Here is a 19,453-nt window from a genome sequence, read left to right as displayed (position 1 = left end):
CAACTGCATGCTTACATGGCCTGAAATCACTGGAAGGCAACCCTTTAGAAAATGAAAAGATTTGGAGGATTTTCTTTAATAAGTACATTTCAGTAAACAAAATCATAGATCACATTCTAACAGCTGACAGAACAGAGCATCTGGCTAATGAAAATTAGACATAAAAAAATGAGATGTTCTATGTATTTGCATAGCTTCACAATGCAAAATGGCTCTGTGCTGATTCTCTTCTCAACTGTCCAGTTATTTTCATAACTAATAACAGGCTAATACTCTACAAGTTTTGCCAATAACTGGAGTGCTTTATTCTGCAGCAAACAGGGTGTGGTGAGCTGTGATGAACTGCCTTGAAGGTCTCTGTCATTCATCTGCCAAAAACGGTTGTGTTTAATGTGTTTAGCAGAAAATGCCTTTGTAATCAAGAAAGTAGATGTATTCAACATCTGTCTGATTGCTGATAAATAACTTTGTTCTGATACTGCTGCTTTTACAAATAGGCCCTGATATCAGCCTGTTTCGTTTCAATGGTTATTAAATTATTTTAAGCAGAAGATGCATTTAAGGACAGAAAGAAGGCACAATGTAAAACCCAAACTAGATCAAACTGACACACACACAACCCGATAATCTAACTTCACATTGAGATTTAGGATTTTCTACTTTCTGCTGCTCCACAGTTTGTTTAGGGCTTGTGAGGGATTCATTTCCCATTAGATCCCACTCATTTTGTAAAACTATTAGTATTTGCTGCTAATTGTTTACCATAACTAGTTATGTCAAAACAAAAGTGTGGATGTATTTCTTGAATGAGCATAAAGTGACAAACATATTAACTCAGTCAAAAGGAGTTGATTAATGCTTGAGAAAATAAAATATTTGGTGACTGCTCTATAATCTTTTTTCCAATAAGCAGAAATTGCAGAGGATTGCTAGTCTTAGGCCTTACAGTTTGCAAGTATGTTAACAGTGAGACACTGGCCCGATGGTATTTTGGTTGGACTTGGTTATCAGTCCACAGTCCACAATGAGGTTCCAGGACTTGGTTGTCAATCCACAGTGAGGTTCCTGAACTTGGTTATCAATTTACAGTGAAGTTCCTGGACTTGGTTATCAATTTACAGTGAAGTTCCTGAACTTGGTTATCAGTTCACAATGAGGTTCATGGACTTGGTTGTTAGTTCACAATGAGGTTCCTGGACTTGGTTGTCAGTTCACAATTAGGTTCCTGCGCTTACCTGCTAAATTGTGCTGAGCATTTCCGGTTTGACGAGATCCACCAGTCGATAAGTCATATAAGAGGTATTTCCTGAAACTTGAACTTGTAGCCAGTGTGTTGATTGTTCACAGTTCAATTCATTAGCTATTTTTTTCTTTGCCTTTTTCCCCATGATACATGTGCTATAGTGTATCATGTTAGTTTACTTACAGCCTAAGTATATAATAGGATGTTTAGCACTAGCCCATCTAGCCAAGGATCAAGTATGATACACTCACTCATTATCTAAGTCGCTTATCTTAATTAGGGTCGCGGGGGGATGCTACAACAGTAACAGTATGTTACAACGAAGATCATTTAAAAAGTGGTACAACATATAGTTATATTGAAAATTATTGCCCTGGGATCTCTTGCACTCATACATTCATGTTGTGAACCACTGCAACAAATTGTTTCATATGTAAATAAATAAATAAATAACATTTGGGAAATGACAGTAATGACAAAAAACATCAAGTGATTTCTTACAGTGTCCCCCTTTTTGGAAAGTTAGCTTGCAAGTGATTTGTTTTATAATCACTCAGCATAAAGAGTTTGTGTTTGAAAAGGATGGTCATTAAAATTATAGCTAAGTTCCGTGAGATGGCATTGCATTCACAATAAGCCGATCCGGACTTGAAATGGCCAGGCCTGTACTCAAGTGTATTTCATGATAGAGGACTATTTTATTGAAAACATCACAGTTAATATGGAGGTTAAAAAATGTCTTAAAAATGGATACTTTTGAGAAGTTGCCTAGGTTATGACTCTAGACTGTGGTGATTAGTTTCTTTTTATCTTAGGAAAGATTAAGCCAAGAAGTAAATGTGGACAGTGTTTGAATCAGTCAGACTACTGGCCCATTTTGACATTTTTGAAAAACACACAAGATGTTATGGGTAATCCTGTGTCTTGGTCAGTCTGTTTTAGACCCAATCATTGAGAGACAAGTGGTTACAGTAAAATCAGTAAGGGTGTATATTGCCACCATTAACATGCTTGTTATTGACACAAAATCCTTGCAGTAAGATGCTAAATAGGGTTTGACACCCTGAAATACAACTGCAGTGATGAAATATGTGCAAGTACAGCTGTAATGAATTTCCTCATTCTCAGAGTGTATTTATTTTTATTGACATTCTCTGAGGATGGACCTGGGGGGTATTCCAGAAAGTGGGTTTAGTGAAAACTCCGAGTTAGTTAACTCAGAGTAAGTAGTAAACCTCCTAATAGAAGAGCCATATGACTTTGTTTTACTAGGAGAATGAAGCCACAGGGTTCTTCTATTAGGAGGTTTACTACTTACTCTGAGTTACCTAACTCTGAGTTTTCGCTAAACCCGCTTTCTGGAATACTCCCCTGGTTACGATAACCATGCCTTACACACAGGGTGTAATCCAGAAAAGTTGTGTCATTTTGTGTTGACATCATTAAAGTAAGAGAAAGATCTTTAAAATTACAATGTGTAAAGAATGAGTAAGATCATTAAAAATGTGACTGTGTAAAGAGTGAGTGAGAACAGTAAAATGGTGTCTCTGTGTAAACAGTGAGTGAGATCAGTAAAACCGTGTGTCTGTGTAAAGAATGAGTGAGATCAGTAAAATCTCTGTGTAATTTGACCATAAATCTTGGTGATGATCTGTCCAGAGATAACATCTGGGCCCCTGTGTTTAGTTGATCTGTGATTTAATTTTCATACTCGGGGAATTTCATTAACTCTTCATTAGTATTATGTCCTCGGAGTTTCTCCTTTAAATCATTGTGTCCCTTAAATTAATGTTTCCCCTCTTTCATCACACTTTGAATGTATAGCTGTTTGTATGTTGGTGACAAGAGAATATTTTTGCACGAGTTTTCACTGACCAGAAAAGTTATTTATTCATCTAGGGAAAAAAATTGGCAATCCAGTTCCAATGCAGATTATTTATCATTTTGCTTCTTCCCTGTTTAGATTGGTACAAATTTACAAACTTTTGGTGACTGTATTTTTTTTTAAGCACATCCTTAGTGCCTTTGTAATTTTTAGTACTTCAACCACTTTTACTCTGGATGGAACTGAAGTAGTGCTCCTCAACAGTCCTGATAAAGTGAATTGTGTTAAATCTTTCAAGCACATGTAATTTTGATTTTTCCGTTATGTTGAAAGATATCTTAGTTCTTATTACTCCAGTGTTTCTCTTTTGCTTTAGCATACTTCATTCACAGACATTTTTCTTCTGAAGTCCGTTCCTTAGTGACTGTCCAGTCATGAACCGGCCCTGTCTGTTCTCCTCCACAGGAGTTTTATGAACACACCAAGACCCTATGGCAGGACGAGGGGGTGAAAGCCTGTTTTGAGAGGTCCAATGAGTACCAGCTGATCGACTGCGCTCAGTAGTGAGTGTAACCCTTTAATGTGTCTGTGATTTCTCTCTCTCTCTCTCTCTCTTCCTTCCTTCCACATGCACACACACTGATAAGGCTACAGAAATCTGTGATCCGTTTTAAATAAATAAACAAACCCAGTGAAACACTAGATGGATGACTTCTTGATGTGTCGCCTGCAGTTTTACAATGGATGTATCTTTAGACACCTATGAAGGATTTTTAGATGTAAGCGTGAGAGAACTTGCCAGTAAGACAGGATTAGTAGTAGTTTTATTGTGTTCAGTGCTTTGGATAGAGGGTGCAGTGGAAAGGAATGCTACAGTTTATTTAAATGAAACTAAAAAGAATTCATTTTGGGCAGATTGAAATCTCTACGTCTCTTGCATGCCTGCATATAAACACACACACACACACACTCACACACACACACACACACACACACACACACAAACTCACACTCACTCATGCCACAATATACTGACTTAAGTCTGTGGGTCATTTTTCCACCATTTCTGTCTATCTCCCTCTGCATTTTGCTGAAACAGGGCAGATTGCCTTCCCCTCCCACTCTTCTGCTACTTCCCCTCAAGCTTCTTTGCTTTTCTTTTTTCTTGGCTGTATTTTTTTCATTTGATCTCTGTCAGGCTGGCCTGTGCAGTGAGGCATGCTGTGGTCACATGAAGGCAGCCGCTCTGTGGAGCCTGACATTGGACTCTCAGTGTTGAACGAGCATGAGAGCAAACTTTCCCTCTGTCTCAAACACTCCTTTTGTGCAAGATGCAGCTGTGGCTCTGTGTTGGGCTAGAACCGTGATCAGATGGGTCAGTCCGAGCCATGACACAGCGCGGTAGTGAGACATAGAGATGCAAATGTATAAGACAGAGAGGGAGATGAGGTGGGAAGAAAGACAGAGAGAGAGAAAGAGAGGGGTTTCCTGCATTGCGGGGTATATCAAGCCTGCCCTCTCCCACACCCACTGGTGCTGTCGTGGATCCAATGCAAGGCTAAGCAGTCCAGACCGGAAGTGCTCCCCCTCCCCCCTCCCAGTGCTTATGTAAACGGAGAGGCAGAGAAAGAGAGGGAGAGAGAAGGAGAGGGAGAGAGCTATTTTTAACTCTGTGCACTCACTGCAGAAGGAGAGAGAGTTAGAAAGAGGGAGAGAGAGGCCGTGAGGGAGGGGGAGACTCAACTTTGGCAAATCGGATGTCTTTCTTTCATTGGAGAGGAGCTGGTTTCACAGGGAAAATATTGTTTCTTGCAAGTGGTTTGAAAGGGGGGGGGGGGCAGCTCCCACTGAGTGAGAATGTGAGTGGAGACAGTGTGCACAGAGACTGTATGCCGTGTGTTCGCACTGTATGGTCTCAAGCACATTGTTATTTACTCTAATGAACACTGTGTAGTGTTGTTTACTCTAATAATGAACACAGTGTGATGCAGTTTACTGTAATAATTAACTCTGGAGTGTTCTTCACTCTAATAATGAACACTCTGTAGTATTGTTTACTCTAATAATGAACACTGTGTAGCGTTGTTTACTCTGATAATGAACAGTCTAGTGTTTACTCTGATCATGAACACTGTAGTGTTAATCGCTATAATAATGAAGACTATGTAGTGCTACTTACTCTGATAATGAACATTGCGTGGTGTTGCTTACTCTAATAATGAATACTGTGTAGTATTATTGTGATAATGAACACTGTGTGGTGTTAATTGCTCTAATAATGAAGACTATGTAGTGTTACTTACTCTGATAATGAACATTGCGTGGTGTTGCTTACTCTAATAATGAACACTGTATTGTTACTCTGATAATGAACACTGTGTGGTGTTACTTACTCTGATAATGAATACTGTGTGGTGTTACTTACTATGATAATTGACACTGTAATGTGCACTAGTAAAATCTACGCTTAGAAACACAAGCAGCAAAACCCATAAAAAATAACAGTGGGAAAAAAATGTATAATTATGTATAATGTATAATTAACTTCAGCATATATATGTAAACAATGAAGGAATTGTGAAGAGGCACCAATATTTCAGCAGACACTGCTGAATGCCTGCAGGCTCTCAGATTAAGTTTCAGTTCATTTGAGAATTAAACCAACAAAACAATCTGAAGTGCCATAAACATAGCAAACACTCATCGGTGCATGTTGTCATAGACGAGTGTATAGTGCCGTCTTCAAATATGCTTCAGCGTTGAAAAGGTTTGTCTAATTCAGCAGTTTGCATAGATGAAGTTTTGTGAAGACTGGCCGAAGTCAGAGCTACGTTCTTTGTGGAGCTGTACTGGGTTTCCATGCCCAGTCAGACCAGACGTCTAGACTGGGAGGACCATGTCCTTCAGCTGATGGTATTACGGTATGAAATTTGTATATAGTAAATTTTGCCTCAGCTCTTTTAGCAGTTTGCTTCTCAAAATTTTTGTTTTGTCTCGCTCATCATGATAATAGGGTTTCACTCATCGTAAGAGGGTTGAGTGTGTGAGTGAACAGCGCTGTGTTCACATTGCCTCATTGGCTTTGTGGAATGTGATGAACTGAACTGGTGGGGGAAGCTTTAATAGAGCCAGAGACACTGTGGATGTACACAGAGCACGGAGCTTTGGCTCGGGCATATCACAAACAACTGTCCCTTGCTCTGTCATTTCCACTCTTCCACACATACTCCCCCGCCCCCTCTCTTTTCCCATCCTTTCCACATTTTCTTTTCCCTCTCACTCATTCTTCCTCCTCCTGTTTGTAGTAGTGTCTCTGCAGTGACAGAAAATAGCTGAGACTGAGTCATCATACAGAGAAGGTGTGTATGTGTGTGCGTGTGTGAGAGAGAGAGACAGATACAAAGACAGACAGAGAGAGAGAATGACAGGGTTAGAAAAAGAAAGTTTCACACAAGACAGACTATGTGTGGCAGTGAAGATCTGTTCCCATGTTATTTGTGTGGACATAATGAGACCCTGTTCAAATGCAGTATTTGTTGATGCTACTGTTGTCTTGCATTGTCTATCTGAAGGTGCATGAACCACTCCAGCATTACTGTACTCTTCTGTGCCCTAGGCCTTTACATCTTACACTGTTCATTCGTACCACTCACAAATCCTCTGCTTCATTCTCTCTCTCTCCTAAACCCACAGAGACACAGCCCCCCCCTTTTTTCCTCTGCCTTGAATAGCCCCTCTCCACCTTTCTCCCTTCTCTTCTCTTCCTATCCATTCTCTTCTCTCTCTCTTTTTCTCTCGCTTTCTTACTGTGGCTTTCTCTCGGTCTGTCTCTCCCTCTCTCTGGCCCCACTCCAGTCACACAAGATTTGGAGCTGATAGTCTATTTATAGCGCCTGTGGTTCTGTCACCATGACAACCAAGCTGGAGGCCAGGGCGCCAGGGAGCTATTTTTGGAACTACTCCGTAATGTCAGACACAGCCTTCTCTCTCTTTTCTTTCCATCTCTCTCCCTCTCTCGCTCTCTCTCTCTTTCTCCCCCTTGCTCGCTCGCTCACTCTCTCCACGGTGTCAGAGCAAAGCCGAGAGTTGTGGAGTGTTGGGCCGAAGGGTGTGTGTTCTTGCGCTCATGCATGTGGTGTGTGTATATTTGATGGTGAAATAGTAAGAGTCCATATATAAATGTTTTATATTATTTAAGTGCTATGCTGCGTGAAATTAGTAGTGGCAGTAACGATTCTGCTAATATTGAGGCTATGTGAAGTGTGTGCAAATTCTATGATTCGGTAAAATTGTCAGGCCGTTCTCTTATGAAGCCATCGCCTATCACAGAATAAATTTACATTTACTCAGCTCTGTCATTGGACCCCCCACCCCCACACCACACAGGGCATCAGTCCCACTGCTTTAAACCTACATCCTGTAAACCTACATCCTTTAAACCTACATCCTTCTGCTACTTCGTATTTTACCCTTCACACATGTCTCTCCTCGGCCCTGGCTCTGTGCTGAACCTAGATATTCCTGTGTGTAATTTTTGTGCCTGTGTGCAGTGTTTGTGCCTATGTGCAGTATTTGTGCCTATGTGCAGTATTTGTGCTGTGTGTAGTGTTTGTACCTTTTCTCCCTGTCCCAGCCGCTGTGTAATCCAGCTCTGCTACATCTGTTAAACTTCATCACACAAACTCTCCATCAGCTTATTACATCAGTTCTCTAAAAACGAAAGAAAATGCCAGGCATCTCACTGACCACACACAAACACACCACACACACACACACACACACTAGGGATGCACCAATCTTTTTCAGTCCCAATACTGATACCGATACCTGGGCTTTAGGTATTTTCTGCTACCGAGTACTGATCCGATACCAGTGTTTAATTAATAAGCCATATGCCTCACTGTGTGGAAGAGACTGGGATCATTCTTTTATGTGTAAGGCTTGACTTAAACGTTACTTTCGTAAACAAAATATAACAAATAAACACACACACACACACATATATATATATATACACGCACACACATTTATTGTATCGTTATTTATTATTAAAATAATAAATAATTGTGCACCAGCAACTGAATTCGAGAACCTTTTCTGTTATTTTTGTTGTTTTCACACTATCACTGAGAAGTTTCTCGCATCTTTGCAATGCACCCGACAAAGTTAACAGCTTCTTCGAATCGTCCCCTTTATTTGTGTGGTTGAACTCGTCATGTTCTTTGGCATGATGCTTCTGGAGGTGCTCCGCCCTGTCTACATTAACCCGGGTGGATTTGAAAACGCATAATTATTTCTCCATTTAGCCCTTCCATCCACACTAACACAGCGTTTTCCGCCACCGAAAACAATACTTTTCGAAAATGCTCTCCGAGCTGCATAAATTTGAAAAGCCAGGTTTGAGTTGTAATGTGGACAGGGAAGACGGAGAGTTTCAGAAACGAATACGTATGGTTGCGAAAGTTTGTGCTCGGGCAAAATGCAGTCAGTGCTGCTCTGTCAAATTTTGCTGATCTATCTTCAGTTACAGATCATCATACTGTACAATGCACACGCACTGCTCCAATGTAGAAGATGAGCTTTATATCTGCGGTGCATAAGAGACGGGAAAAAAAATGCTATGTCAGTTCAAACCCTACATGGAGCAGTGATTTTTGACGCAACCTGGCCGAACAATTAGTTGGTGGGACAACTTCATAATGGCATAACAAGAAACACTAAGGCGTTTCAGTGCTTTAGTGTGGACATAAAACATTCACCGATCCAGCTATCTGAGTCAGTATCGGACCAATATCTGATATCCATATCAGATTGGTGCATCCCTAACACACACGAACACACACACGAACACACACACACACACACACACACACACAGGGTCTAACTCTCCCTGCAGAGTCTTTGTCCCAACTGATTCACTACAAGACAAAAAATTAACTCTAAAGATATGCAATAATTTATTTTATTAAATTAACTCTAAAGACATGCAATATTTTCACTGCGAGGCGTGCAATATTTTCACTACAAGACTTGAAATATTTTCACTGTGACACATGTAATATTTTCACTACGAGACAAGCAATGTTTTCACTACAAGACATGCAATATTTTCTGAGGTGTGTCTGATAAAAAATTGACTCACGCACACACACACACACAGAGTCTCACACACACACATAAGCTTACTCTGAGAGTAATTCTATTATGCTAAAGGTTGTAAAGCAAAGTGACTGGTTTTATAACAGCTGTCTCTGAGTTTAGAGAAAGTGGTCAGACAATGCTTAAGAGACAGCGCCTTATCACAGACATCTGTCTTTGGCACATGACTTGCACTTTCACTCAGTCCACAACCTACATCATATATATATTTATATAGTGCCCGATCAGAAAAGACAAAAAAAAGTCTAAGTATTTAAAGTTAAATTGTTGTTATGTAGGTTTAAAAAGTTTAAGTGTTATAATGTAGGTTGTAGGAGTGCACATGAATGTGTCTAAAGCAAGTAGACTTTGCTCACTATCATTGTTATATGATATTTTTGACTTCTTTTGGTCCCTTATAATTTTGCTATGGTTATGTGCGTCACTGTATGTCTTTTCTCCATCCTCTTTTGATCTCATTCATATTTTCTGTTCTAAATATGTTTTTTGTATTTGGATGTTTACTGCTGTACTCCTGCATAGCAATGGATAGAAGTTAGAAAGTATAAATAGTAATAATGTTTGGGGTTTTAAAAAGTTCTAAATGTACCTAGAACTTGAAAATAATGTTTTTGATATAAGTGTAATGTTCTGATATAAGTTCTAATGTTTATGATTGTTTGGTTTGTGTGAGTAACATTAGCTTTAGTCGGTTATGCTTTCTCATAAAAGTCACAGCTGAATCAATTCTTTGTGGTCCACATCTCAGCAATCATGTGATTCTTCTCTGTCTCTCCCTGACTCTCTCTAAGATGTGTGCCGTGTTATGGTGTATATGAGAGAGATAAGGCTATTTATTTACTGTTTTTGAATGTTTTCGACTGTTCGTTGACACTGTAAAGTAAATATATCAGACTAATGAACTCTTAATTTACAGACCAATATTCATCTCCACAGACTTTTCTATAATGTTTGTCTATGAGCATATTACCTTTTTAGATGGAAAATGAAACACATCCATAGCCAAAGTGCTGGTTGACCGTGTGAGGCGGGAGCTTTAGCCTGGCTCTGCCTGTCAGAAGGCTGTGACAGGCTATGGCTTCACTTGCTCTCAGCCCATCTGACTGCCACACACCACTGTTAGTGCGACCGTGACTCACACACACACAGCAGGATGAGACCTGTGTTAGTCCCACCGTTACTCAGACACAGACACACACACACAGCCGGACCAGACCTGTGGTGACCTGAGAGCAGTGTGGATGACTGTGTGGCAGGGTGTACAGAGAGAACTCCACTGCCTGTGGGCCTCTCACTGTATGTCTGCATCTCTCACCACAGGAGCACAAATATACCAATCAACTCAGGACGTACCACGTTAAGACTTTAGTTCCATAGTCTTACGGAGAATACTGTCTCGAGTTTTTATAGTCTTTAAAATGCTCCAATCTTTCTCTTGGTATTTGACTTTAGAAAAACATCAGAGAGTAGCTCAGCATGAATTTTAAGCCATTAAAAGGTTGGAAAACTACTGTGTGTGTGTATATATATATATTCAGTTGACAAGACCTAAGAACCATTTTGACAGTCCGTTGATTGAAAGTGCAGATGAGTGATAGCACTCCATGGAGGTTAGGAGGGTGTGAGTATGTTGATGGGAAACACACTTCTCCACTTTATTTCTTTTTTTCATAGATAAACCATGGATAACAGTGTTCCCCCTACATAATGCACACTGCATTTAAACATAGATCTGATTTGCTCACTGACTGCGGTGTAAAATGAATTGTATATGAAGTGATATGACATCCTTTTCACTGCATATCTTGTTTTTTTTCTACAAAGTGGGCTAAATGTTCAGCTGTAAGTCAAAGCCACATGTGAGATGTCACAAGCACCTTTATTAAAACAGACTGTGATCAAAATAAAATGCAAAGACAGGGTTTCCTTCCCTGTTTGAAAATATATAGCTGCAAAACATGTGAATGAAAAATTATATAAAATAAATAGCCTATCTCTGAGAATGCTCCTTGAGTAGTTTTCAGATTAAAATAGAGTATGGACCAGCGCTGTGTTTCCCTCCATGTTGCAGGAGAACTTGTGAGTGAGTGGCGCTTTCATTCTCTCTCGCAAGCAACTTTCATTCACGCGTGCTGACCATTGGACCTGCCACTAGAGGGCTTCAATCCCCCTCGTGGGGTTTAAATTGCTCTTGTGGGCTAATCGGACCTCTCTCGCCTGGTAACTGGATCTCTCTTGCGCAAAAAGGGTTTGTTGGGGATGTCGTCAGAGACTGTAGAAATGTGTGTCGGGTCTGAAGGATGTTGTCAGTGACTGTAGAAGTGTGTGTCGGGTCTGAAGGATGTTGTCAGTGACTGTAGAAGTGTGTGTCGGGTTTGAAGGATGTTGTCAGTGACTGTAGAAGTGTGTATCAGGTCTGGATGATGTTGTCAGTGACTGTAGTAGTGTGTGTCGGGTCTGAAGGATGTTGTCAGTGACTGTAGCAGTGTGTATCAGGTCTGGAGGATGTTGTCAGTAACTGTAGCAGTGTGTATCAGGTCTGGAGGATGTTGTCAGTAACTGTAGCGGTGTGTGTCAGGTTGTCAGTGACTGTATCATGTCTGTCTCTGCATCTAAGCTGCATCCCCTCTGTCACATTTCACTTGTCTGTGTCACATTCCTGCTGTGCTCTGCTCTGGAGAGTGCTGGGTGGGGGGTGAGGGGGTTGTGCATACCTTCACCTCGCTCTGGCTCTCTATTGTGCAGCTCTCAAAAGACTCGGCAGAACCAACCGTGGGTAAGATGCTCCCGCTCGGTTCTGCTGCTGGGCTGAGGCCCAGGACTGGACTGGGATGGTTCAAATGATTTGTCACCATCAGCTGTTTTGGTGCTTTTCCCTTATTAACAACAAAGGGTTTGGGCCTGGAGTTTGGTTATGTTTTGCTGCTCTAGTGAAAAACACATGGTTCATGATGTCAGATTTGTTACACAGTTTTGACATTGTGTGGTGATCTATAATTCTACAGCTGCCATCCACTGTTAGATTATAATTATCTGAGACTCTGAGAGTCTGTCACCGATAGGTGTGTGAGATCTTAATCAGACAGGGAGCAGAGAATTTTGCCACCAGTGTGTTTGTGTTCATTGCTTTGTGAAATATTGCTGACCAAGAGAGGAACAAAAGGACAATTCAGAACAAATTTTCATTTTTCAACGCGGTTTTCGCTGCTCCTGTGTGAGCGAACATGTGGATGCAGCAGAAGAGACGCAGGGCAATGGGGAGTGTGAATCCAAGCTGACAAGGGAGGTGCAATTCAGCTGTGCCCCCTCCCTCTCTGATACCTCCCACCACAGTGGCTTCATTGACTACAGCTCTGTCTGACTGAGCTCAGTGATGGTGACTCAGACGCCTGACTGCTTTGATCTACAGCTCAAATGTACTCCCTCTGCTGGTTAAAAGCAGTATTGCTGTAAAGCTTCACCTTGACAGTATGCCGAACCAAATGAAATCTAGTTTTGTCACCTACATTTGTTTTGATCTTAAGTAGAAAAACACAGCCAGGAACCTACAGACCTAATTTTGCTTATGTTTTGATTATAATCAGTTAATAAACAGGTCTTATCTTGTTTGAGACCAGTCAATAAGGTTTTTTTCGGTTTGTCAATGGAAGTTAAAAATATAATTATTAGTTTTCATACAGCTAAATGTAACAAATGTTACACATCTACACACAAATGTCTCCTGAGAGGTATATGGAGTAGATGCTGTTGTTGAATACAGTTGCATAGGCAGTTCTTGAATATGGTGGTATATAGAGCCCAACCGATAAATCAGCATGCCAATATTATCAGCTGATATGAGATATGAGATAAATTGGTATAGGTGATTAATGACGATTGGTATAGCTGATAAATGACACTTAAAAAGAAAAAGGAGAGATGGGAGATGGTGTCTTGTTTCGTATAATATGTACCTAGGTTAATTCCATACAACAGTTTGCTACAACTCAAAGTATTTATTTGGTGTTCCGGCATGACTGTCTTGCAGGAAGGCGTAGTACACATGCTCTGAGACTGCACTTATAAAATGCGTGTTCTGTGGACTAGGGATGGATGGTATAAACGGTACAGAAAGTACACCGGTATGAATTTGCCCAACAGTATGGCTTTTCACTATACCGTGCTGACCAGTAGAGCCTTCAGCATGCTTCTGTTGCGGCGAATTTCGCTTTACTCTCATTCAGTTTGTAAGGGGTGGAATTCGTTCTGAATGGGTGAAATCGGAGCGAATCCAGTGAAGCAAGCGAAATTGAGATGGCAAATCCCCAACTTTATGGAAATAAAAACCACACGAGAACCAATCAGTTCAGCATATGATGTGTTTGGTATGTGACGTTCTCTAGAGAGGCGGGAGTAACAAAAAAAAAGTCTGACCAAGTTGCCGGAGGCAAAAGGCTACATGTAGCATGAAAACATGTAAAAGATGTATGGGCAACCATTTTTGTCTACATCAACATGGGTTGTTGTTCACATGTTCTATGAACATAGTCGGGGCCAGAGCCATAGGAAAAACTCTCCCAATGGCTCTGGTCGGGGCAAGTAGACCACTTGACCTTCATTTTCTTGCTGTCTTTGCGACCACACCCCCAGAGCAAAAAGTGGTAGGGCGAAATTCGCGAAATGTTTTGCTATGTAGAAGCCTAAACAGTAGTGCTGCTACGATTAGTAGACGTAGTTGATGACGTTGACTCTGAAAATATTTATCAATATTTTAAACCAACACATCCTCATTTTATTGTGATGAGTTTACCTTTTTGATTTAAACACTTCAGTTCACTATAACAAATGTTTTTTTTTTTCAATATCACTTCATAATTGCTGCAAAGGCTGCCAGTAATGACTATTTTTCTATCGATTAATCTATCGACTAATCGAGGCATTTTCCAAAGCCTGCCCTTACGAGAAGAAAAGTCAGTGGTGGACCGACATAACAAATGCCATCACTGTGTACTTGTTCTTAAAATACCTCTGTACTATGTGAAATAATTCCTAGTAATACAGTTAAAAGTACAGTAATAGCCGCTATGCAGTTGCCATACCAGTGCTTTATCCCTTTCAGAAGCATTTATACTGAGATGTTTGTGCTTCATATTATACCATGATATACCATACCACCTAGACCTACTATGGACCAATAACAATCAAGTATAGTTCAGCATCCAAAAGGGATATTTGTTACCATCTCATATTTATAATATTGCCGTTAAACAAGTCTTACCAGTATATTCTATGTGAATGTTACAGATGGATCCTTCAACCATGTTATGACGACATGTCAGCCATGCCTGGTTTTGCTGCAGTAACGTGAAGGCCAGGACTGTAACATTACAGTAGTTGAGTGGTGTAGGCGCGGTTGACAAACTTGACTGTAGGTTTATTTATGAAACAGTGTGGCAGTTCTAGCGAGTAAACAAACAACTGTCCTATCGTTTCTCTCTCGTCACTTCTAAAAATTCTCTAGCAACATCACTTACAGTGGCTTATAACGCTGTCCATCGTTAAATTAGGTTACAAACAAAGCAAGCTAATGCCATGTTTATCAGTGAAAGACCACTAACATTAATGAGCAGTTAAACTATAGCATTTAACTTATTCTGTCTAAATGAAATAACGGTAAATATATCTGCGACTTGCACGTCTGTAGTTGCAGTTGGTGCATTGGAAATTATTGAACCAGAGGAGACATCTCAGCATGGCTTGGTGATAGCCAAACAAAGTTATATAGCTTCTCTTTCAAACGTGTAGTGTGAAATCCCAAAGTCGCAAGTCCTAGTTGCGGACAGTCATGTAGTATAAGATGCATTCAACAGCAGCGTTTACTCTAGGTCAGTGTATCAGTTTGCTGCATTATTTATCAAAACTTTAATATATTTAGTAGTACTTTTGTTCAAAGTACTATTTGACAATAAAACAAGTTTATTTTAAACTGCATTATGTCATGTTATCTCAGTGATAACCACACATAACAAATGCTGGGGAAAGTCTTTGTTATGCGCGCCCCCCCCCCCAAAAAAACCCATCAGCCAATATATCATTATCGGATTTTTAAAATCCCCAAATATCGAAATCGGTATCGGTCTTTAAAATCCTATATCAGTCGGGCTCTAGTTGTATAGGCTATTGTTGAATAGGGTTGTATAGGCTGTTGCTTAATAGGGTTGTACAGGCTGTTGTATAAGCTGTAATGGTGTATTGCTCTGTGTCAGATAGTGATGTGAGGAAGTGGTTATGTGAAGGCATGGCCTCTTTATTTATTTCAGTCAGCCACACCCTTAACCTCACACAATGAGAACATTGTTCCATTTTCTGTCTCAAATTTTGTTTGTAATCAATATTTTATTTCTCTTACAGCTTCTTGGACAAGATTGACATAGTAAAGCAGAGCGACTATACTCCTACTGATCAGGTAAATATGTAAATCTGCATTCCTGATCAGGTAAATATGTAAATCTCCATTCCTTGCTCATTTACACTGAAGAGAATGTAAATTACCTTCAGACCCTGGGAGTGGGAGGGTGTCATATACTATCTAATGTGTTTGTTCAACTACTGCATCCTCTTTCTCTCCCTCTGCCTCTCCCTTTTTTCTCAGGACTTGTTGCGATGCAGAGTACTGACCTCGGGGATTTTCGAGACGAGGTTCCAGGTGGACAAAGTAAACTTTCAGTAAGTTGATGTAGGAATATGGCGTGTGGTGAGACTGGCGGGCGTCTGACCAGTTGGGGATGGTGACTGGAGACAGGATGCTGACTGGGTTGCTGATAGACAGGTGGCAGAAAGGCTTTCGTCTCCTGCTGCTGCTGGAGTCCACTACCATTAGTAACCAAGGAAAAAAAAGAAATCTGATCCATAGCAAAGCATCTTAAAGCCCCTGTTATTGTGGTGATGCTGGACTGAATTGCCCATGACCGGTGAATGAGGAGCTACGTCTAGTTAAGGGTTGATTTACGTGCCCAAACGCTAGGCTTTAAAAAAATAAAACACTCACCAATGTCTAGCACTGATCTCGATGTTTTGTGAGGTCTAGCATTGACCTTGATGTTTTCCTTTTTGTTTAAATTATATTGGTTTAGCACTAACCCTTTTGTTCTCTCTCTCTCTCAACTCCAGTATGTTTGACGTGGGCGGTCAGAGAGATGAGCGTAGGAAGTGGATCCAGTGTTTCAATGGTGAGTGTCAGTGTCAGTCAAACCTGCCAGCCAATCATCACATGCCACCCTTTCTGTCTACAGAAGTGTTTCATCAAGAATTGTATGCTGTAAGTTTTCAATCGTTTGCCCATATTCAGTTTCGGCCAGCAGTACTATCACCTGTCTTACTGAAAAAAGCCTCGTCATTGTTTAAGTTGTTGAACATCTTGGGGTGTGACAAGGGCCTTGAACAGTGCTCTGGGGTGGGTGTTGACTGAGTTAGCATTCTCCAGTCAAACTCTTTTCATTCTCTGTCTGCAGATGTGACCGCCATTATTTTCGTGGTGGCCAGCAGCAGCTATAACATGGTGATCAGGGAAGACAATCAGACAAACCGCCTCCAGGAAGCTCTAAACCTCTTCAAAAACATCTGGAACAACAGGTAACATCAGGCTGACTGCATCATCAGTGTTACTTTACAATCTGGGAGTTGATCAACGTTATCCACACGTCCCTCATAAAATGAAGTTTATCTTTCTGTCTCTCTATCTCTGTCTCCCTCCATCTCTATCTCATGTGTATACCTCTCCAGGTGGCTTCGGACCATTTCAGTCATTCTTTTCCTAAACAAGCAGGACCTGCTGGCAGAGAAGGTCTTAGCAGGAAAGTCAAAAATTGAGGAGTACTTCCCTGAGTTTGCACGCTACACCACACCTGATGATGGTATGCAAGCATACACACTCCTATTTCAAGCCTCTTTGGTGGTACTGATGGTTAATCTACCTTTGATTGAGATTTTGTAACAAACAGAGTGCTGTTCCTAAGAACATGACGTGATTCAGCTGGTTTTTCTGACCTCTGTCTCTTAGCAACACCAGAGCCTGGAGAGGACCCCAGAGTGACCAGGGCGAAATATTTCATCCGAGATGAGTTTCTGGTGAGTAACAGTGCCATGTGTACCACAGTGCCCAGCTTTCTACCATAGCACTAAGTTAACCCAGCAACAGCACACGACAGAAAAATGCATTTAAGCCTCGGTCAACCAGTGTATCAGCACTGACTCAGCAGAGACAGTGTCTGTAAATTAAATATTGTCGTTGTTTTTTGTATGTGTTTTTGTTTTGTTTTTTTTTAACAGAGGATTAGCACGGCGAGCGGAGATGGACGGCACTACTGCTACCCACATTTCACGTGTGCAGTGGACACGGAGAACATCCGTCGAGTCTTTAACGACTGCAGAGACATCATTCAGAGGATGCACCTACGACAGTATGAGCTCTTGTGATGTGAGACGACAGGAGGAAAAGACTACTCCTGCCCACTCCTCCTCCTCAAGGCCTCTTTGCAAACCCCCCATTACTCCACTGACCAGGAAACACACACACGCGCACACACAAACACACACATACATACTCCTCCTCAGGAGGAGTGAACTGTTTTGAATAAAAGAAAAATAAAACCTAGCTAAAGACTCCTTAACGCAGTCATCAACCACAAATACTTTAAAAGATTTAAAAACAAACAAAATTAGAGGGGAAAAAAGCTCATACAAAATGCCAGGACTGATCTCCCCTGCACTTTGACGCTATGCTCAGGACATGCACACAAACACACACACACCACAGACATACAAACTTTCACAGACAATTCATTACCCACCCCTCCATCTATACCTTAACCTTTTAGCTCAGTCTTTTTCTGCTTGTAGACTACATATACACAGACACACACATACACACACACACACACACACACAGACATACTGTTCTGGTCCTCCATCTTTGGTCCTGACGAACACTCAGTGCCTGAGTAAACATGATCTCTCCACTCCTCTGATCACATGTATGTATGTATGTATGTTGAAAGTAAACCCAAGAGGACAAAGGGAGGGAGAGAGAAAGAGAGAGAAAGAGATGCAGCAGACAGATGCATTGAAAAGATTGTAGAAGAAGAATGTAGTCCAATTTCTCGTGGTAAAAAGGTGGATTTTGGGACTGTTTGTGCTGGGGGGACATTTGCGTGTGGAACGGAGTATGACTTGGACACAAGAGCATCACATGAGCTGCTGTTGAGTCGAGTCCCTGCAGAGGAGAGAGCAAAACAATCACTAACACAATGCATAGCTTCATGCAGAGCAGTGAGCTTCATGCAGTGCAAAAAATCCAAGCTATATATATAGATATTTATATATGTGTGTATATAAATATGTATATATATATATAAATATATATATAAATATATATATATAAATATTCTAGATTCCTGTAATGAGAGGACAGCATTTCTGTTGGTTAGTTTGCCCAGTTATGTGTTGATGTGCACTTTGTGTGCAGTCTGCCTTTGTGCATCATTTTATCTCTCCTGTCTTCTCCATATGTCATTCCTCTCTCTCTTCCCTTTGTCATTCTTTTGTCCCTCTTTCTCTCTCCCTTCTACAAAACTGTTATTCTGCACACTGATCCCTGGGGCTTTTAGGAAAACTGAATGAGGAGAGAGAGAGGAGAAAAGAAACTGGTGAACGAGACATTCGTATGGTTACCCTCTCACTTTTCTTTTCAGTCTAGTCCTCTTTCCTTTCTCTTTTCCTCTTCTCCTTTAATTTTCTTTTTCTTTTCCTTTAACTTTCTTTCATCAGACTTTTCGCACAGTACAAGCAAGTCCTGGCTTTCTGTACGTCTGTTATGATTTCACTGCTGGGTTATTACTCTTGTACAGACTGTAAAATGTATTATTTTGTACAACTTTATCAAAAAAATGAACTTGTAGAAGATCTCTGTGCCTTGATCATGACTGTCGGTGTAAAATGAGCTAAGGTGTAAAGCAGTGAGGTTTCATGGCGCTGTACAGCCTGGCCCAGCCTCCCTCCATAAACCACCATCCCAACTCTGTCTGCGCTCCACAGGGAGACAGCGTCATCCCTTCTTGCTCAGCTCTCTCATACTCTCAGCCCATTTTTTCTTGTCTTTTTGTCACTTTTTCTGGTTTATATATAAAAAGGATTTAAAGAAAAAAATTTTAACCTAATGCTGTGTGGTGAAAAACAACATTATACACACA

The 19,453-nt window shown here is 40.7% G+C and overlaps 1 protein-coding gene across 3 annotated transcripts in view; it reads left to right on the top strand.

The window, feature by feature from the left end:
- Positions 1-18,290, top strand: part of gnas (GNAS complex locus) — a 68,268-nt gene extending 49,978 nt beyond the window's left edge. For all 3 annotated transcript variants that reach the window (XM_030780076.1, XM_030780077.1, XM_030780078.1), the window contains 8 exons: positions 3,534-3,631; positions 15,618-15,672; positions 15,859-15,932; positions 16,377-16,435; positions 16,718-16,838; positions 16,989-17,119; positions 17,266-17,333; positions 17,535-18,290. In XM_030780076.1, the coding sequence (XP_030635936.1) occupies positions 3,534-3,631; positions 15,618-15,672; positions 15,859-15,932; positions 16,377-16,435; positions 16,718-16,838; positions 16,989-17,119; positions 17,266-17,333; positions 17,535-17,681 (753 nt within the window). In that variant the 3' untranslated portion in view covers positions 17,682-18,290. The remainder of the gene's footprint in view (positions 1-3,533; positions 3,632-15,617; positions 15,673-15,858; positions 15,933-16,376; positions 16,436-16,717; positions 16,839-16,988; positions 17,120-17,265; positions 17,334-17,534) is intronic.
- Positions 18,291-19,453: the final 1,163 nt, after the last annotated feature.

The sequence above is a fragment of the Chanos chanos genome, chromosome 7 (genome assembly GCF_902362185.1).
Source record: "Chanos chanos chromosome 7, fChaCha1.1, whole genome shotgun sequence".
NCBI classification, from domain to species: Eukaryota; Metazoa; Chordata; class Actinopteri; order Gonorynchiformes; family Chanidae; genus Chanos; species Chanos chanos.
The sequence above is the reverse complement of the archived record's forward strand: the minus strand, read 5'-3'. Positions and strand labels throughout refer to the sequence as shown.